The sequence below is a fragment of the Topomyia yanbarensis genome, chromosome 1, assembly GCF_030247195.1.
Source record: "Topomyia yanbarensis strain Yona2022 chromosome 1, ASM3024719v1, whole genome shotgun sequence".
NCBI classification, from domain to species: domain Eukaryota; kingdom Metazoa; phylum Arthropoda; class Insecta; order Diptera; family Culicidae; genus Topomyia; species Topomyia yanbarensis.
The window spans coordinates 73,970,117-73,990,148 of record NC_080670.1 but is presented as its reverse complement, the minus strand read 5'-3'; the positions used below and the strand labels follow the sequence as shown (position 1 = coordinate 73,990,148).

General features: G+C 46.7%; 1 protein-coding gene across 2 annotated transcripts in view; it reads right to left on the bottom strand.

Annotated features, from left to right (window-relative positions):
* Positions 1-20,032, bottom strand: part of LOC131677944 (protein unc-13 homolog 4B-like) — a 207,705-nt gene that overhangs the window by 43,399 nt on the left and 144,274 nt on the right. For both annotated transcript variants that reach the window (XM_058958048.1, XM_058958049.1), the window contains 4 exons: positions 1,224-1,561; positions 986-1,157; positions 330-922; positions 50-274 (listed from right to left, as the gene is read on the bottom strand). In XM_058958048.1, coding sequence (XP_058814031.1) covers positions 50-274; positions 330-922; positions 986-1,157; positions 1,224-1,561 — 1,328 coding nt within the window. The remainder of the gene's footprint in view (positions 1-49; positions 275-329; positions 923-985; positions 1,158-1,223; positions 1,562-20,032) is intronic.

Genomic DNA, 20,032 nt, shown 5'->3' with positions numbered 1-20,032 from the left:
TATGTTAATCAAGAAATGTCGTGAAATCAGTTCAAAATATTAGCGTTACCTTTTAAATTCATTGTTGTAGTACGTCGTAGCTCGCATAATGTCGTTTTGTAACAGCTGAATAAGTTGAATGGCATTTCGGAGCTTCTCCTCGTCCGAAAAGGTAGACTTTGTTGAATTGAGAACTGTTTGATCGAACCAATTTTTTGCTCCTTTCTGTACCGCTAATAACGTAATGTCGTGTATTGTAATATTGGGGTTTTGCTGAATTCGGTACTTGAATTGCCTGTTAGTAGAGAAAACATGAATTGCATGCATATCAATGATTATGTAGTACTTACTCGTAATCACCCGGAGAAAACAGATCAATATCACACGTACTCCTGATACTATCCACCATGGAAAGAATCTTTAGTACGGAAGCTACAGTCTTAACGATGTCCTTATCTCCAGCGATACGTTTCCGTAGCTTCATTATCACAGCAAAACATGAGGGCAGGATTTTCTTCGTGCCCAACCAAAATGTCCGCAGACTTGATTCCTTAACACTACCATTCTTTATAAACACACAAATCTTGCTTAGTGCGTTTTCGAAAAGACTGAACGCTATCGGATAGGTGGTATGAACTGAGGTATACGCATTCCAATAAATTAGCCCCTTTTGAATTTCGCATAAATCAGCACAAAGAGCGTGCTGTTTGAGTATGACCTCTCCTGCAGTTGTGAACTTACCCGACCACCAATAGCGTGCCACACTAGAGCTTCTTAGTTCGTACTCGAGAAACATTCGAGTGAGTATTTCGTGTTCCTCGGCGGCCTTCTCCTTATTCTGTGCAGAGCTGAAGTGAAATTTCAACTTAATTGTTCCTTGGGGTTCGGTTCGCCTCTTTTTGTTCAAAGTATACCACATCACTAATCCGGACGAACTGATGGACTGCAAAAGGTGTTGCTGATGTGAAGCGAGATATTTTTTTTGTTTTTCGATTAAACGACTTACCTCGATCGGAATGCTCGTTCTTCCAATCAATTTCTGATATGAGGATCTAGGCATAACACAACTAAGGGCATACTTCCGGCAAACTCGAACAGTTTTCGTTAATTTTGTTATGTTACACTCGTGGTGGAATACTTCTAGTATCAGATTTTCTTTACTATTTTCATTCGTTGGCCTGCAATAGTAAAATGTTTGATGAAAGATGTTCCAATGCGAATAAGCGGTTTTACTCAATACTGACATTGTAAAACACTCTTTCCAAATTGGATTGCAGGTTATCTCCAGAATGGAACTCTTCACCTTGCCCGAAATACTATTTTCAAGGTACATAACTACGAATGGATTAGGGGCCCCTTGCTCATTGGATAGTTCTGGCAGTTTTGCCTCGATAACCTCAACTCGTAGATATACTTCCGACAATGGTTTAAACCGAGCACGCTTTAGAATTTCATCGTGTGTCTTTTCGTTCATTTTGAACACATCCTGGGCATAGGTGAAAAGTGTCTTTTCCGAAACGTCCTGAGTTTTGAAGTTACCATTAATAATTTCCAATAGAACTTTTTCATATAGGCCTTCGATCTGAAAATAAATCGAAACATTTTGAATTAAAACACATTTTATGGTATTATACTAAACTGATCAATTCTTACGAAAAAATCCGCGACTACGCGAACCGGTTGCATAAGCGTAATGAACGATTACGTTTAGTCGCTGAATGGTGTACGGATTTTTTTCGTCAAGGTATATGAATATGAATATGATGGAGAACTGGAGGTAAGACGGACATGTTAAGGATTTACTCAAATATAACATAGAAAAAGCATGTTTTTGTCAACACGTAATACTCTTTTGTTGTTCCATATGTTGGTTTTTATGTTTGATATGGAGAACAAAAACAAAAACAACAAACAATCGGAGATGCCAAACCCCTTTGCTAGAGGTGGTTTGGCGAGGTCTTCCCCCCGTGGGGAGAGTAGTGGAGCGATGAGTGCTGCATCTGAAAGCACCAGTTACCCCCCCCCGACAGAGAAACCCAGACAGTGGCCTCCAAGAGGGAGGGAAAAGAGAAGGTCGATACGGGTACTCAGACAGTGGCCTTCACCTTCTATGGAGCAGCCACGTCGCTCGAAGCGGCGGCCGAGTTACCCTCGAAGGGAAAAGACAAGGGCAAGTGCATTCACAAGACGGCGTCGAACGCGAAGCGCCCTAGGAAGTCGCCAGGCGAGGGTGCAAAAACCGACACCACACGGCGTGCAACCGTTAAGGTCAAACGCCGTCTGGCCGAGGTAAGCGAGGGCGAGAGTGACCTCGCTGAGCAGAGCGTTGGTACCAGCAACCCGGCGCGACCGGGGCAGGGGGGCCCAAACCCCTGGACGATACCGCGGCCCGCGAAGAAGGCCAAATACAGAGGCGAGGCCTTGTGGTTAAAAACCGACAAGGACAAATACGCCGATGTCCTAAAGTCGATGAAGGCGGCCGAAAGCCTTTCGGCCCTTGGGCAAGATGTGCGTACCGTGAGACGCACCAACACGGGAGAAATGCTTCTGGTGCTGAAGCGAGGCGCACAATCTAGTGCGGTATACAAGGCCTTGGCCCAAGAGGTCCTTGGTGAAGGCGCCTAAGTCAGGTCGCTAGGGGCGGAAATGACTCTCCAGTGCAAGCATCTGGACGAGTTCACGACCGCAGGAGATGTCGTTGCAGCCGTTAAGGAACAATGCGACGTCACAATCAAGCCGTCCTCTGTGCGTTTTAGAGATGGACCTTCTGGCACCCAGGTAGCCTACCTCAGGCTACTGAAGGCGGATGCCAAAAAGGTAACCGAGAAAGGGAAGCTGAAGATCGGCTGATCGGTATGCCCTATTAGTATACCCCAGCCGCCTTCAGTGGATAGGTGCTATCGGTGCCTTGAGTCCGGCCACAAAGCCTACGAGTGCAAGGGCATAGATAGGAGCAAACTATGTCGTCGCTGCGGCGAGGAGGGACATAAAGAGCGGGGTTGCACTAAGGCACACAAGTGCCTTATCTGCGCCGCTAAGAAGCAAGCCCATAAACATGCTATGGGCGGACCTTCGTATCCCTTCGGTGAGTTAAATAAGAAGAAGCCGTGAACGTCACACAGCTAAATCTTAACCATTGTGCAGCAGCCCAACAGCTGCTGTGGCAGTCGCTCTTGGAGTCGAGGACAGATGTCGCCCTCCTATCAGACCCGTACCGCATCCCTGCCGGCAACGGCAATTGGGTATCGGACTGGTCTGGAATGGTGGCAATCTGTACAACGGGACGGTTCCCGGTTCAAGAGGTAATACACTCCTCCGCCGAGGGTGTGGCGATTGCCAAGATCAATGGTGTGTTCTATTGCAGCTGCTACGCCCCACCAAGGTGGCCAATAGAACAGTTCAACCAGATGATCGACAGGCTCTCGTCGGACCTAGTGGGCCGGAAACCGGTAGTCATAGCGGGAGACTTTAACGCTTGGGCAGTGGAGTGGGGCAGCCGCTGTACAAATAGCAGGGGTCAAGCGCTAATGGAGACGCTTGCGAAACTCGATACTGTGCTAGCTCATAATGGCTCCGCTAGTACATTCCGTAGAAACGGAGTGGAGGCGTGAATTGACGTAACATTTGCCAGCCCGAGTTTGGCTCCAGGCATGGAATGGAGGGTAGACGAAGGCTACACCCAAAGCGATCATTTAGCAATCCGCTCAACTATGGTGTGCAGCATCCGAGGGCGGGAGATCCCTGTCAGGTACGCGGGTAGAAGTCTAATCACTTCGACAGCGAAGCTTTCACCGCGGCCCTGGGACTGGAGGCCAACACCGACAGTCTAAGCGGGGATGCGCTGGTAGCTGTTCTATCACGCGCGTGCGACGCCACTATGCCGAGAAAAACACTGCCAAGAAACGGCAGATACCCGGTATACTGGTGGAGTGCCGAGATTGCAGCTCTACGGTCAGCCTGCCTCAGAGCTAGACGTAGGATGCAAAGAGCTCGCACCGAGGATGCAAGAGAGAACCGCCATGAAGTGTTTCGAGCTGCGAAATTGGCCCTTGACAAGAACATTAAAAGCAGGGGCGGCGAAACACTTTATGCCCGAGTGGGTACAAAGCATAGGGTGAGGGGTCCATTTGTAAGGATTGTTTTCCTTTTCGCAATGCACACGCTTACATCACATTCACATTAAATCACGTTCGTTTATACAAATGGTACATCGATGTTTTCAAATGTGTGTAGTGCGAGATACATGCGTTGCGCATCTAAATTTTTTGAAATGGTTCAAAATTTCGAGTGGGTAATTACCCACTCGGTTATTTTCGAGTGGGTAGTACTACCCATACTACCCACGCTTTCCGCCGGCCCTGATTAAAAGCAGCAAGAGAGCGTGTTTCGACAACCTGTGCGAGAGTACCAACGCGAATCCGTGGGGTGACGCCTGCAGGATTGTGATGGCCAAGACCAAAGGGGGCTCCTCACCCCCAGAACGGTCTCCGGACCGGTTGGCAACGATTATCGAAGTACTCTTCCCGTCTCGAGCCACAAGCCCCTGGCCACCTGCACTACGAGACAGTGCGGGCACGGCCGAAATGGTGGCTCCAGTGACGAATGAAGAACTACTCGCAGTGGCTAATTCCCTAGCAATGAACAAAGCTCCAGGGCCGGATGGAGTTCCAAACAACGCTCTCAAGGCAGCGATCATAGCGAACCCGAACGTGTTCAGGCTAGCTATGCAGAGATGCCTTGACGAGTGCCGTTTCCCCGATAGATGGAAAAGGCAGAAATTGGTGCTGTTGCCGAAGCCCGGGAAGCCGCCAGGTGACCCATCGGCGTACAGACCAATCTGTCTGATCGACACGACTGGCAAACTGCTTGAGAGGATTATCCTCAACAGGCTAACCCCGTACGCGGAAGGTACGGACGGTCTGTCAAGCAACCAGTTTGGCTTTCGGAAAGGTAAGTCCACAGTGGACGCTCTCAACTCAGTGATAAATACTGCCGAGATAGCGATCCAACGAAAAAGGCGAGGTATTGGATACTGTGCGTTAGTGACACTTGACGGGAAGAACGCATTCAACAGCGCAAGCTGGGATGCCATCGCGCTCTCGTTACACCGGCTTAGCCTACCGGTGGGTCTGTACCGGATCCTGGAAAGTTACTTCCAAAACCGCGTACTGCTATACGAGACCGATGCCGGTCAGAAAAGGGTTCCGATTACCGCCGGAGTCCCGCAGGGCTCGATCCTAGGCCCGGTGCTATGGAACCTCATGTATGACGGGGTTCTGAGACTGAAGTTCCCTCCTGGGGCCAAGATCGACGTAACCTTGGAGGTCTACGGGGAGTCAATTCCTGAGGTAGAACTAACCGCAGAACACGCGATTAGCACGGTGGAGGAATGGATGAGCGCGAGAGGCCTGGAGCTCGCTCATCGTAAGACGGAGGTAGTTATCGTCAACAACCGCAAGTCGGCACAACATGCAGTTATCCATGTGGGAGAAGTCGCGATCACTTCACAGCGAAGTATGAAGTCTCTCGGAGTCATTATAGACGACAAGCTGACCTTCGGCAGCCATGTCGACTATACATGCAAGAGAGCGTCGACTGCTGTTGCGGCTCTATCGAGAATGATGTCCAACAGCTCAAAGTAGACGTAGGTTACTGGCAGATGTTGCCGTATCTATCCTCAGGTACGGCGGCCCGTCATGGTCAAGAGCACTGAGGGTAACCAGTTACCTACAGAAACTGGAGAGCACCTACCGCGTGATGTGCCTCAGAGTGATATCTGCCTACAGCACGGTATCACTCGATGCATCCTGCGTGATAGCGAGCATGATGTCAGTCGGGCTGGTCATTCGGGAAGATGAGGAGTGCTTCGAGCTACGTGGAAATAGGGGAGCCCGCGAGCGCACCAGGGTGACCTCGGTCGCCAGATGGCAGCGTGAGTGGGACAACTCCTCGAAAGGTAGGTGGACCCACCGGCTGATACCTAGCATATCGAGCTGGGTGGGAAGACCCCATGGGGAAGTTCACTTCCACCTGACACAATTCCTGTCAGGCCATGGCTGTTTCCGACAGTACCTCCACAGGTTCGGGCACGCGGAGGTCCCAGTCTGCCCGGACTGCCCAGGTGTAGACGAAACTGCCGAACACATACTGTTCGTATGTCATCGGTTCGACGTCGAAAGAAGAGCAATGCTTGACGTCTGTGGCTGGGACACAACCCCTGATACTCTTATTCAGCGAATGTGTCAATCGGTGGAGAAGTGGAACGCAGTCTCGGCTGCTACCATCCAGATTACCAGTAGGCTACAGGTAATCTGGCGAACCGAGCAACAGACGACGGGCACGGCTAACTAGTGATTGGTTAGATGGAGCGAAAAAGGCCAAGCGCAGAAAGGGAGTGAATGGTCTGTTCATGCTGAGGCAGGTTTGGCGCAGCGACTGGCAACCGCGTAAGGGGTAAACCCAGCCACCCCGAAGCAAGACAGAAGAGTGAGTGTATAGGCGTATAAGTGGACTGCCTCATGCCAAGACGGGAGGGTCGTAGCGTAGTATGTTGGGACTTAGCTATCGATACCTCATGGCGTGGCAGAGGAGTGAAAGGGTGAGTATCCAAGTCAGTCTCACACGGCATGTTAAGGGTGAGCACAAAAGTCAGCCTCACATAGTACGGTAGAGGCTAGCACAAAAGTCAGCCTAGCAAGGAATGAAAAAGGTGAGCACACAAGTCAGCCTCGCATGGTATGTCAGAAGTGGGGCCTAAGAAAAATGTCCCACATGGGATGCCAGGGGAGTGACAGAGGTACATTAGAGTGGCACGATCGAGAGTGAATCAGGTGATAGGGTGAGCACCCAAGTCAGCCTCACATGGTATGGGTGGGGCGAGCACAAAAGTAAGCCTAGCAAGGAATGAGTAAAGTGAGCACACAAGTCAGCCTCGCAAGGAACGAAAAAGGTGAGCACAAAAGTCAGCCTCATGTGGGAGTGTTTGAGAGTGAATCAAAGTGCGATTGAGAGAGCACCCAAGTAAGCCTCATACAGGACGCATGAACGCGTGAGTGAGAGTGAATGAGTATATTTAGTACAGCCATCCCCCCAGAAGTAATACCGAGAGGTAGTTCCTGGGAGGAATGATGGCGGAGCCCAATGGAGTTTAGTCGGTATTAGTGGCAGCGTCACCATTCGAGCCCGACACGCCCCCAGTGCACCCCGTGTGGTAGATTGGACCCTACCAATAGCACGTGTACTGGGCTAGGACGTAAAGGTCTTCTCCATTGTAAAAAAAAATATGTTGGTTTTCGGGATTATGTTACAAAAATCAATAAGTATTTTTTTGCCTTTCTCATAAAGAAACGTTATGCAATCACTCTAAAAATCGTCAATCTAATCCCGGCCCGGATGGCCGAGTGCCATATGTCATTTGGCTCAGTTCGTCGAGATCGGATGTGTGTATATATGTATTTTCTTTTTTTTTACTTGGTGGTAAAGCCGACCCAGCACACGTTCAGTAGTTAGACTATACTACCGATTTCATCCATCGTGTGCCAGAATGAGGGACTCTGAACAGAGAAGATAACTCTGAACCCTACTCCTAGAAACTCCACCAAGGAGTCCGACATTTGCCTGATCCCCCGGATTCCATTTGAAATGACTACTTCGGGGGAAGACGTGCTAATGCACTTCACATGATTCCAGGTCTAGCTGGTCGCGCTAGATTTCGCTGGTCTCATAACCGCCTTATCAGTCCTGCACGGCATGATATTCTACATGCTCTCCTCTCTACGTTGGCCAGTTGGATGCCGTGGTTAGGTGCCGAGGTCAGTCCTGCGATTCTGGGGGGAGGATGACTTCCGGTTCTCAGGTGGCCCGATGATCTATCGTCGACGATGCGTACGCTCAGTCTGGTCCCCATGGTCGAGCCGGCGATTCCAGTTGGAGTGTAAGTTCCGGTTCATCGGTGCCTCGACGACCCGAGGCCGTGTGCTGCTACGTTGCTGGTCGTTGCTCCTCTCGCCAGCTTCATTGCAACGCTGACATGATCTGAACAACTGTTCTGTTCACCGCGTCCCATTTTTCTTTGTCCGCACTCATTCTTTCGACAATATTGGCCATGTTAATGTCCTCACCGACAATGGTTCTCATTTCGTTTCGCTCATGCTCGAATCGCGGGCATTCCAGGACCACGTGTACAGGCGATTCGTCTGCTTCTCCGCATGCGATACAGAACGGCAAACTCGCGTGGCCGAACCTGCTTAGATACTTTTTGAAACAGCCATGACCAGACAAGAACTGCGTCATGTGGAAGTTCACCTCACCGTGCTCTCTGTTCTCCCACACCGACAGGCATGAAATTAGTCGATGGGTCCATCTACCGTTTACAGCGTTATCCCACTGATGCTGCCTCTTGATTAAGGTGTCAGCTCGGGCTCGTTTACGGACTTCTCTCATGCCTCGATTCCTATAACACTCGCTATTTTCTTCGAGTTTATGGGAAATGTTCCAGCTATCACGTAGACTGCCTCTGACGAGATAGTTCGGTACGCGCTAGACACCCGCATGACCAGATGTTTGACGACTGGGTACGGAACATTCACTGATATTTACGGCTTTCTCAGTCTATTGTATTTAAGCAACGATATATTTATAGATTGCCCGACGTTTCGGCCGTTTTTAATGGCCTTTTTCAAGGGAAAACTGGAAATTTTTTATTTGTTTAATAGTGAGTAAAAGGCAAGCAGAAAGGTACAAAAAGGGGGACATTGTGAACTTACTCTAATTTACGCATTTTTGTCAAATTCGTTGATTTCCCTTGAAAAAGGTCATCAAAAACGGCCGAAACGTCGGGCAATCTATAAATATATCGTTTGCTTAAGTACAATAGACTGAGAAAGCCGTAAATATCAGTGAACACCCGCATGACCATCAGCCTTAACGTGCTGTTCAGCCGAGATGCGTTCCTCTTCGTGTGCAGTGCCGTCATCCAAGCAGGTCCTGCGTAGAGCTTCCATCCCGGGAATTTATTTCCCAGGAATCCCGGGATTTTTGGATTTCCCGGGATTCCCGATTCCCGGGAAATTGTGTTTTCTCATTCCCGGGATTCGGGAATCCCGGGAAAAGATTTTTAATTTATTTCATAAGACTTAGATTCTCCAAATGAAATTCTGTAGGAAATATCTTTACCGGCAAACATTTGGAGTGAGTAGTGAATGCAGATTGTGCTTTTCCAACTGATTTTCAGATCAATGGACTTTTTTTTAGGCTCATTGATATTGATTTTGATTCAAATATCTTGAATCTTGAATTGCGTTACTTTCTTAAAAAATCGATGTATGTTTGTTTCAAAACTTGGAATGGTTGTAGTACCATGCTTAACGTAAACGCTATTTAAAATAAGGAATGTTTCTAGAACGTCTGTAGACATATTTGGTTGGTTCATCGAATGCATATTTCGTCTTATTTGTTATACCGTAACTGTAATATCTGTAAATTTTTCGATGTATGAAAGGAAATACATAACGTTGTACCTGTCCAATATCATGCGCATCCAAACTCTTTGAATGCTTTCAAGGATGCAGGCAGGATTTTTGAAGGGATACAATCAAGCAATCCTGATACCTAGCCGTAACAAGAAATCGATAATAGGCTTCATCCATCGCCGCACAGTTCGTCCATTATTTGCTTGATTTTGATTCACACTTAATTCGAAATGATGCTGATCCTACTGTGACGGAAATGGATTCCATGTATAAACTTTCCTCTTTTGATCGGAAGTAACTGCACACTACCCTTAAGCAGCTCAATCTTTTAATTCAAAATTACCAAAGAAGGTGCTTTGCATTAAATTGATCACATTCCATCGTATCAGAACAACGAATTCCAATTTTGGACAGTAACTCCAGCATTTAGTTTATCGTCCCCCATTTTATCGTATATCGTCCCAATCGTAATTATCAAAATTTAGGCTATACATATAGCCAAGTAAAAGTTGATGTTGCGTAAACTTATTGACGAGGTATCAAATGATTGAATGATGTGTAGACCACCAAATCGGCATCTTCTGACAACTGCTTTAGGGCAGATACACATGCAATCAAACGGGGTTGAAATTTTTTTCAATTTATTCGTTTGTTTTGAACAGAAACATTCACCTTTTTATTTTTCTTCTGTATTCCCGGGATCCCGGGATTTCCCGGGAAATTTATTATTTATTTCCCGAATCCCGGGAAGCTGAAAACCGTCGGGAAATGGAAGCTCTAGTCCTGCGTATCGGAGCACCGATGTGGAGACACTCGCCAGTAGTCACTTTTTACTGGTGCTGATCGCCGAGTTGTTGGGCATGATCCGAGATCACTTTTACGGCTCTCCCGCATGCGTGGTCGATGTGGCTATTGAAGCTTAGCCGGCCGTCTAACATCACTCCCAGTTGTCTAACTTTCCGCTTTGAATTGATGATACACTCTCCGATCGAAATTCTTGCCCGCTGCATTGCTTTTCGGTTGCTTATCAAAACCATCTCGGTTTTGTGGTGAGCTAACGTCAGCTTCTTCTCGCGCATCCAGTCTTCCACAACATGTATCGCCTCCGCTGCGAGTACTTTTACTTCCTCTAGTATTTAGCATTCCGAAGAGTTGAGCCGAGTATGGAACCCTGTGGAACGCGCGCTGTTACGGTAACACTTCTTTTTCCGGCGTCAGTTTCGTAGATCAATTGCCGGTTCTGGAAGTAGCTCCTCAGAATCCTACAGAGGTAGTCAGGAACTTTCAGTCTGTGCAGTGAATCGGCGATTGCGGCCCAACTAGCGCTGTTGAAAGCGTTTTTTACATCCAGTGTAACCACTCCGCAGTATCGGTTATCTCTTCTCTTTTGCTTCTGCGCAGCCTCCATAGTTTCGTATGGCATCCACGGTGGATCTACCTTTCCGAAAACCGTCTATTAGTCCATTCTCTCCCTCTGTGTATATTGTAAGCCTGTTAAGGAGTACTCTTTCAAGCACCTTGCCGACTGTATCCAACAGGCATATCGACCAGTATGCTGAAGGATTTCCAGGGGGCTTGCTTGGCTTCGGCAATAGAACTAGCTTTTGTCGCTTCCAGATATCGGGGATGTCACCATCGTCGATGCACTTTTGCAATGCGGTCCTAAACATAGCCGGGTTCGATAAGATTGCTGTTTTCAGAGCCACGTTGGGGATACCGTCTGGGCCCGGGGCCTTCTTGGTTCTCAAGGCTTCTGCCACCACCATCACCTCCCCGTTGGTTACCCGAGCTTCTTCTTCGTAGTCATACTGCGTGCCGCATGGTGTGGGCGGCCAGGCCGTCAGTCCATGCTGTGGAAATAGCTATTCTACGATGACTTTCATCCTCTCCGGGCACCTATGCGGTGGTACTGCCGGTCCTTTTATCTTCGCCATGGCAACTCTATTTGAGTTGGCGTTGCAGTAAAGCTCTTCTAAGCAGGCTTTCTTACTGAAATTGATTTCCTTGTTAAGTGCGGCTCTTGCCGCTTTGTACGCTGGCCTTAGAGCATCTCTTTCCGCGACGTTTTGGGCTCTCTGCAACACGCTCCGGGCTCGGTGGCAGCTTGCACCTAGGTCGGCAATCGCCGAATTCCACCAGAAAGCTGGGCTGCGACTGTACCTTGGTTTACCTTCTCTTGGCATGGTTTCATCGCACGCTCTTGCTAATGCCGTTATCACTTCGTCTGCACTGAAGTCGATGTGATTGTACTCACGCCTCGATGCCTCCCTTGTCGAACTTCGTTGTTTTCCACCTCCGCTCGTTTGATTGGATCATGCGCACTTCCGGGAGCCTATTGCTTCCGATAGTGTACCGGATCGATTGGTGGTCGCTGTGGGTGTACCCCTCACATACTCTCCAATTTAAACATCCAACCAACCCGGGGCTGGAGAAGGTAACGTCCATTAACTGAATGTCGTCCGCCACGGCGGTAGGTGCTGGTTGTATCATTGTTTGCAACTTCTACGTTTAGCTTTGCAAAGACCTCGAGTATACTACTCCCGCCGCTTGGTAAAGCGGCTGCCCCATTTTCTGCCCAAGCGTTGAAATCGCCGGCTTTAACGGCAGGATCGATAAACTCTTCTGTCAGCTTATCGAGCATGTCTGTGAACACGGTAACCCGAGCAAAAGTAAAGTCTATAATACCCCCATACTCATAGGGTTGGACATGAATGTTTGAAATGGGTTCTACCCACGAAAACACCATCGTCATGGTCCGGTAGATCCCATAGAAAAACCTATTTCAATCCACGTAGCGGTGCAATTGTGCCTTTCTCAATCATGAACACTAGAATTTTTTTAGTTGATTATATTTATTAAAAGCTTTCAAATGTATACATTACAATTTTATTATACATGACTTTACAACTATATGCAAGAAAAGAAATCATTATTCGAGTTCTAAAATTTTGCAAAAGAAAAACCAGCCACGGTAATATTGAATTGAAAAAAGGAGCGAACCGGTTAAGTCCCGAATAGTCGATTTTTATAAAAAAAAATTTTCGAGATAACATAAAATCTCGACGTTTCATGCATTTTAAAGATGTTTGGCATCAAAAATACGAATTCGATTTCTGAAATTTCATGGGGTCTCCCCTTTGAAAAAAATTTTGAGATCATTTTGGGAATTTCATATGTGACCGGATGGTCTAGTCTTTATTTCCGGAACCATATAAGCGATCCGTAGAAAATTTTACAGACATCTGTGGGGATATTATAGCTATCATTTGGGACTAAGTTTGTAAAAATCAGCCTAACCATTTCCGGGAAACTGATGTGAGTTCGTCAATTTTGAAAGATGGCGGTTTTTCCCGGGCACTCTCGGAATCGTCTATGGTGGTCAATGTAGTCCACAAAAGTTTGGTTGGCCGTCGGTGACCTAGAACTGCAAATTTAAGATCTTTGAGAGACATTTTAGCTAAATTTACCTTTTTTGCTTTCATCGGAGCATCGGTTTGAATCGCAATTTACCATGAGATCGCACACCACAACCCGGGATGAAATTTAATAGTCATTTACGGGGGCGCAACACCATTCATTTGAGACTAAGTTTGGTTGAATCGGTCTAGCCATCTCCGAGAAACCGATGTGACTGTTATTCTGAATTTACACGCACGCAGTTGCCATGGCGAAGATAAAAGGACCGGCAGTACCACCGCATAGGTGCCCGGAGAGGATGAGAGTCATCGTAGAATAGCTATTTCCACAGCATGGACTGACTTCCGCCGGAGCTTCCGGAGCCGATGATGGTGGCCAATGTGACCAAAGAGATTTTGAATGGATGTTAGTGACCTAATACTACAAATCGAAGCAGATGTGGTCATATTTTGGAAATATTTTCACCTTTATACATTCATTGCAGTATTTATTAAAATCGACATTTTCTACGTGATCGTGCTCACCACCCTGTAATTTCGGAACCGGAAGTCGGATCCATTAAAATTCAATAGCAGTCTATGGGAACGTTGCACCTTTCATTTGAGACTAAGTTTTTCAAAATCGGTTCAGCCATCTCTGAGAAAAATGAGTGACATTTTTGATCACATACACTCACACAGACGCACATACACACACATACATACATACACACATACATACACACGCACAGACATTTGCCGAACTCGACGAACTGAATCGAATGGTATATGTCACTCGACCCTCCGGGCCTCCGTTAAAAAGTCGGTTCTTCAGAGCAATTGCAATACCTTTCTATTGAGAAATGCAAAACCATATATTGGTATCTTTATGGGTTATTGAGACCATTTAATGGTGTTTTAATGGTTGTGAAAGTGGGCACGGACCATGTTCATGGTCTTTCCAAGGGGCTGTGTGGTGTTTGAACCCATGAGTATTTGCTCAGGAAGGCTCCGAAATGATAGCTATATCGCATTTAGGCTCCGCTACAGATTGCAGCAGCAAGTGTTTTGCTGTGTCGCAGTGATTGAGGTTGTTTTGCGTTACCTCCACTGTGACTTCGTTGCAGCCGCCTGTTTGAAGGCCGGACATCGTGGGCCTCGTGTAACGTGGTTGTTCCCTTCTTCGGTTGCACAGATCAGACATATCGAAGCCTGCCGGCAGTCTTTTGCCATGTGGCCTTCTTCCCCGCAACTTCTGCATAATTTGCTCCTGTCAGGTCCACTGCAGTTTCTCGCCAGGTGGCCGAACTTTTGACACTTAGAGCACACTTCCAGTCGCTGAGAGACACTCAATGGACATACTGTCCAGCCAACTTTGATCTTCCCCATTTTAAGTGCCTTGTTCGCTGCTTCGACTGGAAGCCTAACTGAAGCCGCTTGCGTGGCAAAAAGTCCCTTCCTCACCACTTCACCCATAGCTTTCTCGGTGAGCTCCTTATAAGTAGAGTGACTCCGGATCCTTTTTCAGTTCCAGAATCATCTCTCCGGTGCGGGTGCGCCTTATTTTCTTGACATGTGATCCAACCTCCTTGAGTGCCGGGTTTTTCCTCATTGCGCGCAGTACCTGCTCGTATGAGTCATCGTTAGTTTTGACTATGAGTGCTTCCCCTTTGTTTCGTCCCTTGAGAGGCTTTCGCTTTTCGGACTCACCCTTATTGTTCGCCCTCCGTTTTGTGCTGCCGACGACTTCCGATTTGGTGTTTTTATCCACGTTGGTGGCTGCTTCGTTCGCTGCCCGTACCACTACGCCGGGAGCCTCCTTGTGTTTCTTGGAACCTCCTGGTCTTGCATCACCTGGAGAAGCTCTTGGCCTCTTCGCTGTAAAGAAAGACGTGCCCTGGAGTTTATCTCTCGCCTCGTGAGATTCCCCCATTTTCGGTGGTGCCACTGTTTGCCTTATTTCCAAGGACTTCTTGGCCATCAACAGCTCCTTTCCGGTTACTTCCGCTTTCTGCTCCAAGGTTCTCCATTCCTTGACGGCCAATCCGAGGTAACCTTGTATCATAAGGACCAGTGTCTTGATGTCCTTGTGCACGTTACTCTTTTTGTCAACAAAGTTGTGCAGATCGTCCAACAGTTTTTTAGCTACTGCAATACTCGGCAAGCTTGGTATTTTCAACCAGGCGCTCCTCACCTCTTACTTTTGCTGGTTCTGTTGAAGCTGCGGCTGCTGTTTCTCCTGGTCGTGCTGTTGTTGCACTGGATGGCTTTGCCGAGGTGGTGACGTCATTAAACCGCTTTTTGCGAAGGGATTCGCCGCGTCTACTTCATATTACCCTTCATTGACCCTAAACCCCAAGAAATGTACGGTCATTATGTTCTCGAAGAAAAAAACGCCAATTTAATTCGATTACTGTCTAGCTGAATCCACGTTTGACAGAGCGAATTGTGTAAAAGATCTCGGAGTTTTTCTCGATGAACAACTGACGTTTAAACAGCATATCAGCTATATTGCCGCAAAGGCATCACGCTGTTTGGGTTTCATAATGAGAATATCAAAGCACTTTTCAGATATTTACTGCTTGAAATCTCTCTACTGCTCACTCGTTCGATCAACTCTGGAATATTGTTCAGTTGTGTGGAACCCTCATTATCTTAACGGTGTCCATCGAATTGAGACAGTACAGCGCAGATTTGTTCGGTTTGCCCTTCGTCGATTGCCTTGGAGCAACCCTCACCAGCTGCCAAGTTACGAAAGCCGGGGTTTGCTTATTGGACTCGATACATTGCAAGTGCGGCGGGATCTATTCCGTGCTATGACGATTTCCAGCTGCCAAGTTACGAAAGCCGGGGTTTGCTTATTGGACTCGATACATTGCAAGTGCGGCGGGATCTATTCCGTGCTATGACGATTTCGGATATTTTGCAAGATCGAATTGACTGCCCCGAGCTTCTCAGTGCGATAAATATGAACGTTCGCCCTCGCGCCCTTCGCAATAATTTATTCCTCCGATTATCTCTTCGCCGGACTAACTATTGAGTTAGCAAATTAAATATTAGTATCAGAATATATTGGCTTAAATGGCACGTTCCTCGTACATAGTCGGGTATTTGTGCCTTGCCGTGTGTTTTCATCATTTCCTGAGCGGAAGGAAAGGACAAGGAGGTGTGGGGAAGTAGAATTGGAAAGGTGGGAAAAATAACAGCACAAAAACAAAAATAAACAACAAGTTAAACTCACAAGTAGTTCAATTTGCCTGCGAATAAGCCTAAAGCTCTTTACCACATTGGATAAGAAACTTTAGTATGTCTCTGGGTTTCAGTCGTCCAAACATGGTTTCGTCTATATAAGGGCGGCCGAAGACTCGAAATCGCAATTGCGCTACCGCTGGACAGTTTCATATCAGATGATATGAGGTTCCGTAGTCGTATTCACAAAGATCACATGAAAAAGACTCAGCGCGCTGAATAGTTGCCATGTGATAGTTGAGTTTGCAGTGGCCGGTTAAGGCCCTGGTCAGCATGCCGCAGTGGAGCTTCGAAAAAAGTAGGAGATTTTTCGAAATCACTGAGCACGGTTGTTCTAGAAACGCCTTTGTTTGGCGACACGTGTGTAGATCTCTCCAATAATTGCGGTGCTCGGACAAAGCCCAGCACCGTATTTTTTCCCTTATCCAACTTGTCGAAATTGGCAGGACCAACGAAGTCAATCGCTGAACCTGCTCTGGCCAATTCGTCAGACCATTCATTTCCAGTAATACCGCAATGTCCGGGCACCCAGACAAGTTAGATAGTGTTGACAATGCTTAGTTCTTCGATTTGGGTTCGGCACGCGATCACTAGCTAGGACCGGGATTTGTCTGAGCTAAGGGCCTTGATTGCAGCCTGACTATCGGAGCAGAAGTTTATGACTCTGCCGGACAAACTCAATTGAAGGGCCGATTGTATCTCGTAAACTATATTTAAGGACGTTGCCATAGAAAACGCCTTATAACTAGATAACCTTTAGTCCTACAAGCTCAAGTTCTTCAACAAAATTCTTCACCATGAGCATTTCTAAAACTTTGTCGAAGACACCAACTTTCTACCTTGTTATTATAAAAATTTATTTTTTTTAGTTCGATCATAGTAAGCCATGCCTAATTTCAATTGTTACCAGAATGTGGGGAATATTCATACAAACAATTCTTCCAAAGTGACCCTGTGAATATATTCGATGGCTTGGCCTCTAGTGAATTATGTTCACGTTTTTGGCGATTCCGACCACTGTGTGCTCCAATCTCATTTCACGACAGTAGACACCAGCACCAGCATGTCCCTCCATCAGAGAACCGTCAGTGTAACAGACCACTTGCGTTTGTTGTTGTCTTTCCATATAGCCAGACAACCACTCCTCTCGAGAGGGAATCTTCACATGGAATGTCCTGTAAGGAAAACCACATGTGAGTGTAATATCGCTGTGAGCTAGAATATCTTCACCCCATGTAACCATTTGTGACCACAATCGTGTATGACTGGTAGCAAGATCAACATGGTTACTGTTCCAAAGCCCAGTAACCTGCAGTATGTATGCACATGATAGTGCTTCTTGTTTGAGGTGTATGTGTAATGGTTTGATATTTAGAAGTGCCTCAAGAGCAGCAGTCGGAGTCGTGGTGAAAGCACCAGTCAACGCCATGAGCGCCATTATTTGCAGATGGTTTAGCTTTTAGCCACACAAGGCATCCGTATAACAGTATTGGACGCATAATTGTGGTTTAAATCCAATAGATGCATTTAGGTTTGAGAACTCAGGTCTTTCCAAAAGTTCGTCTGCACTGCCCGAAGGCCATGCACGCTTTCTTGACTCTGAACTCAATGTGAGCAGACCAATTCAGTTTGGAATCCAATATGACTCCAACGTGTTTGACTTGATCTGCACACAGTAGCTCAGAATCAAAGAACTGCAAGGGACGAACCGCGGTTGTTATTCGCTTCTTCGTGAAAAGAACCACTGAAGTTTTGCTTGGGTTAACTGATAGTTTAACTTGTCGACACCACTGTTCGACAGCTCTTAATGCATTATGTCAAAGATTGTTCTGATGCAAAATCTAGTAATTAGTATTTGGTAATCGTCAGCAAACCCATAGGTTGGAAATCCAAGCTCATTGAGTTTGTTCAACAAGTCGTCAGCTACCAAGTTCCATAACAAAGGTGACAGAACGCCGCCCTGAGGACAACCGCGAATACTCAACTTCCGTATCTCAGCCTGTCGCAGTGACGAGCAAAGTATGCGATTACTAAGCATTGCGTTGATCCAACCCGAGATACATGCAGGTATCCCATGACCGCGCGTCGCTTCCAGAATAGACTGGAAGGACACATTGTCAAAAGCACCCTCAATATCTAGGACTACACCCAAGCTAGATTGCTTGAGCGAGAGGGCTTTCTCAATGTTGTAAACAACATCGTGAAAAAATATAGCATAGAACATCGTGAAGCAGTGTGATCGTGGATTTCCAAAACTGATATGCATGTTGCATTTTGTGCAGTGGATATTCAACTAAACTAACGTTCCTGATGTGATGATCGATTATCCGTTCCAAAGCTTTCAGAAGAAAAGAACTTAAGACACATTCCAGCGTTAGGGGACAACGTTTGCACGCGTTATGCAACTGTTAACAGCTCATCGTTTGAAAAATCCTACGATGTACGCTCAAAACACTTAAATGAATACTTTAAAAGTCCTAACACAACGTTAATGTTATGGGTTCGATGTTTATCAGGTTGTCATTTTGATTCTGAGAGGTAAAAATGTTGCGTTAGGGGACAACCGAGCAAAATATTAATTTTCCAACCTACACTTGTATTTATCAAAAAACCTGCTCTATCTCAAACTTTAGAGCATCCATTTGATCTAGGAATTTGATCATCGATTGTCACAGAACAATACTGTATACTTAAATTTTCGTACTTTCATGAATTTTTTTTCACGACCGTTGCAAACGCTGCGTTAGGGGATAACACCAAGATAAACACAAACGGTCGCTTATGAGGGTTGTCCCCTAACGCGACCGAAGTGTTTGTTGAAACTCAAACAATGCGAAGTATATTACCTCTAGACATGTGAATAACTCAAAACAAAGATTTGAAATCAGTCTCTACGCATCGCTCGATCGAGATAGAAGTGTTTTGTTTTCGGTCTGTTGGAAAAGAACAGTGCAGTAATCCGCGTTCAAGGTTATTTTGCCATTCTCTGCCTCTTCGAGGTTTGGACTTTTATTTTCTTTTGTGCGTGTGTTAACCGTTAGGCCACATTCCTCAACCTTTTGTTCGTAAAGCGAGGATTGAACAATAACCAGCTATTTAAGCTGGACTGGTGCGTCGTGGGAAACGAGTATACAGATAAGTGAAATCTACCTTTTTGATACATTTACGGCTTTTTCCCGTCTGCGCGGGTGCTGACCCCGTGCGTTGACGGTGTCGATGGCTTCCTCCCCGGATGGCCAAATGGAGATCGAGTCGACTCCTAAGGCTCTCCCCCGACCCAAACAATATCCAGAGCTCTCGACCGGTCTCTTTGTGGTCTTCTTTCGGCCCAAAACAAAATCGTTGAATCTATTACAGATTTCAAAAGACCTAACGGAACGGTTCTCGGCTGTGACCGAAATAACAAAGGTCTGCTCAGACAGGCTGAGGGTCGTGCTGACTAACTCAAAGCAGGCAAACGATATTGCTTGCTGCGAGCACTTTACGAAGGACTATCACGTGTATATTCCAGCTGTAAAAGTACAGTCTGAAGGCGTTGTCACCGATGACAGTTTGACATGCGAGGATCTGCTGCAGTACGGGGTCGGCCGTTTTAGAGACCGCATACTTCAGCCAGTGAAAATACTCGAGTGCAAGCGTTTGCACTCAGTAGTAGTTGTGGGGGATGGTTCAAAAACGTACCCCCAATCAAACTCTTATCGGTTGACCTTCGCTGGTACCGCTTTGCCAAATTACGTCCTCTTGCACAAGGTTCGTCTGCCTGTGCGTCTGATTGTGCCGCGGGTCATGAATTGCACAAAGTAAACAATTGGGTCACACAGCCACCCATTGTAGCAATAAGGCCCGCTGTGGAAAATGCGGGGAGAATCATCTAGATGATTCGTGCAGTAAGAATGCTGAGAAGTGTCCTTACTGTGCAGAGAATCTGCATGATATCTC